The 6,329-nt window shown below is 40.0% G+C and overlaps 1 protein-coding gene across 1 annotated transcript; it reads left to right on the top strand.

Moving 5' to 3' along the window:
- Positions 1-2,592: 2,592 nt before the first annotated feature.
- LOC147419603 (derlin-2.2-like) lies at positions 2,593-6,077 on the top strand. Its single transcript, XM_086505711.1, has 8 exons — positions 2,593-2,686; positions 2,757-2,856; positions 2,936-3,078; positions 3,152-3,251; positions 3,575-3,789; positions 3,876-3,959; positions 5,110-5,163; positions 5,450-6,077. The coding sequence occupies exons 3-8, from the start codon at positions 2,980-2,982 to the stop codon at positions 5,651-5,653; spliced, it is 756 nt and encodes a 251-aa protein (XP_086361837.1). The 5' UTR covers positions 2,593-2,686; positions 2,757-2,856; positions 2,936-2,979; the 3' UTR covers positions 5,654-6,077.
- The last annotated feature ends 252 nt before the right edge of the window (positions 6,078-6,329 follow it).

Raw genomic sequence — 6,329 nt, 5'->3', positions numbered from 1 at the left:
CGGTTTCCATGCTTAATTGACTAAGTGCTTGAAGTGTTCAATTCAAACCAAATGACTGAAGAAGCATAAAAAACACATGTCAAAATCCTCCACATGTGGCCCTCATGATGTGCTTGAATCCTATTGGATAAGCTTTAAAAGGGACCAATGAGAATTTAGATGCATAAAAATAAATAATTAAGTTCTTTCTCTCAAAGAGGAAAAAAAGGACACATGTTCAAATGATATAATTAAATAATACGAGAGAGAGAGAGAGAGAGAGAGAGAGAGAGAGAGAGAGAGACCAATCTTGAGAGGGGGTATACTCTCCCACACACACACACACACATTCTCTCATTGTGTGGAGTGCAAAGTGCAAGAGCTCCATCTCCTTCTCCAAGCTTGTTGAGAAGTGGAGAGCCTACACCAACAATCTTGGCTATGGAATGCAAATCCAACCAAGATCCATGCTTCAATGCTTAAACTTGCTATCTTCTTCATCTTCATTACTATGCTATACTAAGCAAGAAGAGTGATGATAAGTGAGGAACTATTTCATTCTCCTATGAATGATTCTTCTTCATCTTCCCTATCCTCATTCCCTGCTAGCTCTCTCCACCTTCAAAGGTGTTTGAGGCCTTGGGACTGAGGCTTGGGATAGTTAATGCTTTTTGAAAAGTTTATGTTATGCTCGTGATGCATGAAGCTTTCCATATTCCTAACATCACCAAGCTCACAAGGAACACAAAGATTGTATTGTACCAAGTCTCTCTTGGTGGGAGAATCTATAATACAAACGTCTTTTGGAGGGGAGACCGGCTCCAAGTAAATCCGGTCCTCAACTATTGTCATGTTCTCTAATACTCTCTCTCTTGCAAAAGTATTGTTCATGCCAAGTTAATTAAGTACTATGTTTGTGTTGCTACCATCAATTAAGTTCACCCTCTAGTATGTTCTCAAAGTGATCTCACAAAAATGCTCACTTTAATTCTCTTAATTCTGCTATTCTCAAAGTTCATAGGCCATTTCCATTACATTAAAAGTCCTTAGCCCCAAGACTTTAGTGCTTGTCGTGTTTGTTGAGTAAGGTGCTTGAGGTGCTTGTCGTGATTGATGATTAAGGTGCTTGAGGCGCTTGTCATGTTTTATGACTAAGGTGCTTGAGGGGCTTCATGCCTAAGATGCTCAAGGGGTGAGGTGTTCTAAAGTCAACATGATCCCTACAAGAAGGGGGGCGAGCCCTAAAGCTAGGGACATGAGAGAGAACACACACATACTCACTCAAGGCAAGCCCAAGACCTAAGAGGCAACAAGAACACATGTTAAACACTACACGTTTTGTCCTCATGTAGTCTTAAAGCCTATTGGTTGATCTCTAAAGGGGTCCAATGAGAATTTAGTTTATTTAATTAGTTATTTAGGCATTATCAAGCCCTCTCTCTCAAAGGGGTAAGGAGGACACTTGTCCAAAGACTACCCATGTTGCTTGTCTAGGCTTGCATGGATCCAATTAAATTCAAGGATACGCTATAAGGAGGGGGGCGACCAAAGCAAGCTAGGGGTGTGCTTGGGGGTATACTCTCTCTCACACACACTCACATACTCTCATTCTCATTTTGTGAAAGTGCAAGAACTCCATCTCCTTCTCTAAGCTTGAGAAGTTGAGAGCCTACACCAACACTCTTGGCTATGGAATGCAAATCCAACCAAGAGCCATGCTTCAATTTTATGCTAGCTATCTTCTTCATCTCCATTACTATGCCACTATGCTATGCTAAACTCTATGAGTAATGGTATGAGAGGACACTACTCCTTTCTCGTAAGAATACTTCTTATTCCTCTTCCCTATCCTCATCCCCTGCTAGCTCTCTCCACCTTCGAAGGTGTTTGAGGTCTTGGGACTGAGATTGGGGACAAGTTAATGCTTTCATTTAGCTAAGTTATGGCCATAATTGTGGTGCATGAAGCTCTCTATCTCCATTGCATCATCAAGGTCTCAAGGAACACACAGCTTGTATTGTACCAAGTCTCTCTTTATAGGAGAAGCTATAATACAAAATCCTTTGGAGGGGGGACTGGTTCCACATAAACCCGGTCCTCAATTATTGTCAAGTTCTCTAATTCTCTCTCTTACAAAGTATTGTTCATGCCAAGTTAATTAAGTATAATGGTTATGCTGATACCTCTAATCAAGTTCTCCCTCTATTTTCTCAAAGTATTCTCATAAAAATGCTCACTACAGTTTCTTAATTCTGCTAGTCTCAATATTCATAGTCCATTCCATTACATATCAAAATTTAGACATGAAGATCATGACGTTCTAAGCACATGACCATGTCAACTTAAGATAATAGGATTTGTGGAAAACAACGCACAAGCTCTCAAACTCTCTCTCTCTCTCTCTCTCTCTCCCCAGGCTTTTCTCTTGTATGTTCTTGTTTTCTCTTACCCTTGGACTCACTTCAATTCATTAAGAATGCGGCTAATCTAGTTGAGGCCAAGCATTTGGCTTGTTATGACTTTTCTCAAAAAAAAAAAAAAAAAAAAACTTTGATGAGCTCCGACTCGTGATTCTGTAAATTTTTATTCACGCTTAAAAAGAATGTACGCGTGCGCGCTTTGGGCTCGATCTCCAGCAGCGCTCTTCGTGTGACAGAAGTAGAAGTCGTATCGAAGTCCTGCCGTCGGCTGTGCGATAATTTCTTCGGTGAGCCCAATCATCGCCTTCCTCCTCACTTAAACTACCTCGCTTTCTGCTTAACGCAGGATCTACCCAGGCGGTCGCTTCCTCACACAGAATAAGCATTAGGGGGTTGCCTGTGATCGTGAGTTCTTCCTACTCCCATCAGAAGGACACATTTCTCCATTGAATTGCAGGTCAGAGGATTTTTTTTTTGCTAGAAACAAAAGCAGAAAAAGGTTTGCTTTTTGCTTACTGCGAGAGATCTGGGTATAGCTTCATTTTAGCAGGATTTGTTGGTAGCACAGCGGCTCTTTGAAATGGCTCAAGTTGTGGAGAACTGGTATAAACAGATGCCCGTCATCACTCGGTCATATCTGACTCTTTCAGTACTTACGACGGTTGGCTGTGCCTTAGAGGTGAGAAGCTTGTTTATAGGTGCATCACACCGAGTTCTTTACAGATGGTATAACTTGATTATTATGATGGCAGGTCATATCCCCGTACCACATCTATCTTAATTCTGATAAAATCATTGGGCAATTTCAGTACTGGCGCCTTTTCACTAATTTCTTCTACTTTGGAAGGCTGGGTAGGTGCTCCTACATACAGATGAAAGGCATTTAGTACAGGAAAATACTATGCGTTTTTATGCAGTTGGTTTCATATACCTTTCAGTAACTCGGACTGGGACTCACCTAAGTTCACATTTCTCTACTATCTGATGTTTTTAATGTTAAATCATTCATTTGGGTTGCACAAATAGAAGCACAGCACTTTTTCTGCAGACAGGTTAAGGTTTCGATGTATGAAGTTTCTGCGATTCTCTATGCAATCATTGATCACAACGAAGTTGGTCTTGTTGTTATGATTTTAGAAGATCCAACGATAAAGTGTGTTTTATCTGTTTTGCAGATTTAGATTTTCTCTTCCACATGTTTTTCCTGGCTCGATATTGCAAATTGTTGGAGGAGACTTCGTTCAGGGGTCGTACTGCAGATTTCTTCTATATGCTCTTCTTTGGGGGAAGCTTACTGACGGGAATTGTTCTCCTTGGCGGCACCTTCCAGCTGGTTTCGGAGTCCCTGGCAAAGATACTTTTTTTGAGCAATTCTCTCACATTTATGATGGTTAGTAGTGAAGCCACATTGATTTTGTTTAGAAGAGAAAAACATGGTGCAGTATGTTTACCAATTGTCTTTGTTTTTTGGTGTAGGTTTACGTCTGGAGTAAACGAAATCCTCATGTTCACATGAGTTTTCTGGGACTCTTCACCTTTACTGCACCGTACTTACCTTGGGTGAGTAAGCAAACATCTTTTTTGTGAGTATTCGTGTATCACCAAAGGAGTTCAGTTAGTCCTTCTGCCAACGGCACTATAGTAGGTTCTGGTGACCACACACTATATCCAACATTTTTCTATCTGTGGAATATGGTGTTATTTGCTCTCAATTTTGTTCTAGTAAATTAGCTTGTGTTGCTCAATCTTGTGTCTTGTTTTGTTACTTGTTGAAAAGGGGTACTTGTTTAAATGATTTTGGTGAAAATTGTTTTTTTTGGCAAAATATTAGTATCTTCTCTACATTTCTTCCTTTTGGAATGTCCAAATTATCGATACCAAATTTCAGTAAAGGTGGGGGCTCAAAAGCCCACTTGTAATTTAAGTTAACGACTCACGCAGTTGTAATCCATTCGTTAACATTGGTCTTACTTGGCAATGCTAGCCCTTATCATGGCTGAGTTTGTCGACCAGTGGTAGAACCTCTGTTTGTTGGAACTAGTTCTAGTAGAAAATACCATTTCAACCTGCACCTACTCTTCATCGGCAGTGATGATGTGAGTAGAGATGTAGCTATTGTCCAAGCTATTCATGTCAAAGGCGATGTTCTTTCATGTCTTGGGCAAGTATTAAAATTAAGGTTGCATGCTGTCAAGCTTTGAACTGTGTCCAAATTGGTTGTGCCTTGTTTTATTCTTTGAAGAATCTTATTTCACTTTATTTGAGAATTTGCATTATTGTAATTTGTCTGTGTTGCTGTCGGAGTTTTGAAGTTTGGGTGTCAACCCTTCACACCGCTGCTTGTCCTTGATGTGAATGTCTCTAAGGGTGAGTTTTATTGGAAGGTTTATTCTACCCACCATTTTGTTTCATTTGTTTTTAAGCTGTTTCTTTTGTGAGTAAGATAATCTTCTGATCTGTGTATTCCTTTCAGTTCTTGCTCTGTCATGTGTATGTTGATATTGTGTTTTTGTGCAACTATTATAAGCTTATTTCAGTTTGTAAATTCAAACCTTTCTGATGTTATATATAGTCTTTGCACCTGGAATGATGATTTTGATTTTGTTTAGCTCTTCATGTAATCTACCACATACTTTTTTCTGCATGATGCATGCAAGGGTTCTACATGCTTTCTGCACTTGTTAAAATCAAAGGTTGGTTTTTGATGCAGGTCCTTCTTGGGTTTTCCATCATTGTTGGAAGCAGTCCATGGGTAGACTTACTGGTATGTGCATTTACAAAGCTTCTAGATTCCACATAGAAGGTGGTGTCAGTGTTGTGGAAAATTTATTTTTCAAAAAATACAGTACTTCCTTTTAAGCTTTTTATACAAGGAAATTGCCCAAAAAATAACCTACTTTTTCATTTGTTTACACAATTTTTAGAAATTTCAGTGGGCCTTCTCATTTTCCTCTTGCCCTCATCCGGCATTTGCACAAGTGTAACACGTTCTCGAACACTGGTTGGTGTCTTGTGAAGTTATGTTGATACAGGAATGTGCATGTGTGCAGGGTATGCATGCAGGTCATGCGTACTACTTCTTGGAGGATGTGTATCCTTACATGACAGGCCGACGTGTATTAAAAACTCCTGGCTTTGTCAAAGCTCTCTTCCCTGAAGATGATGCAGTGGTTGTCCCAAGGCTGGCAAACAGGGTGGGCGCCCCAGTGGACGGCGATGCTCGTCTTGGACAGGAAGTTCAAAGAGCATTCTAAGGGTGGGTCTAAAAGATTGATGTAAGCATATCACTAATTTTTTTCTTCTTTGGCCTTTGAACCGAGGCCCTTAGTATAATAGTTAGTATGAATGCTGCAACCACACCTGTGCAAGGTCAACCAATTTTGGTTAAGGCATATGATACACAAATCTGACAAAAGTGGAAAGTCTGCAATCAAAGTCGAAAGTTCACAACGGAGATGTATGGTACTTAATTTCTCATCAAAAAAGATGATCTTTAGTTGAACATTCCTTTGTTTATGTAAAGCTCGTGTCGTTTCATTGTATAACCATCACTATCGCATACATGTGTAGAGCCCTAGTTGGCAGCTTCTTTTGATAGCTTGGGCTCAACCCCACCATTGTCTGTCTTGGGAAGAGGACGTTTGCAAGATTTCAGTGTATTATGAAGGTTTTTGTGGTGGTCATTTTTCTTCAAAGATCACTTTGCATAAAATCTTGCAGGAGGGGTATGTGGTAATGTTATAATCAAGTTTGAAGTTGACAAAGTCTGGTTCACCTTTTTCGACTGTAAAAATGTACTAGGCTGTGGTTCCTATCTTTGTTAATTTTTTTCGACATGCGTTTTGAATCCCTTGTTGGGTGAGGCATTTGGAACTAGTTTACATCAAGGGTGTGTTTAAAGAGTGCCCTCAAATTGGGCTCCTCTCTCTC

The sequence above is a fragment of the Adiantum capillus-veneris genome, chromosome 29, assembly GCF_014529385.1.
Source record: "Adiantum capillus-veneris isolate H3 chromosome 29, ASM1452938v2, whole genome shotgun sequence".
NCBI classification, from domain to species: Eukaryota; Viridiplantae; Streptophyta; class Polypodiopsida; order Polypodiales; family Pteridaceae; genus Adiantum; species Adiantum capillus-veneris.
This window is presented reverse-complemented; position numbering and strand designations above follow the sequence as displayed.

Bases quoted from the DNA above. Each gene is read 5' to 3' on its own strand.
- LOC147419603 (XM_086505711.1), top strand. From the start codon at position 2,980: ATGGCTCAAGTTGTGGAGAACTGGTATAAACAGATGCCCGTCATCACT. The intron at 3,790-3,875 runs GTTAGTAGTGAA...TTTTTGGTGTAG, and splicing joins ATTCTCTCACATTTATGATG to GTTTACGTCTGGAGTAAACG. The intron at 5,164-5,449 runs GTATGTGCATTT...GCATGTGTGCAG, and splicing joins GTCCATGGGTAGACTTACTG to GGTATGCATGCAGGTCATGC.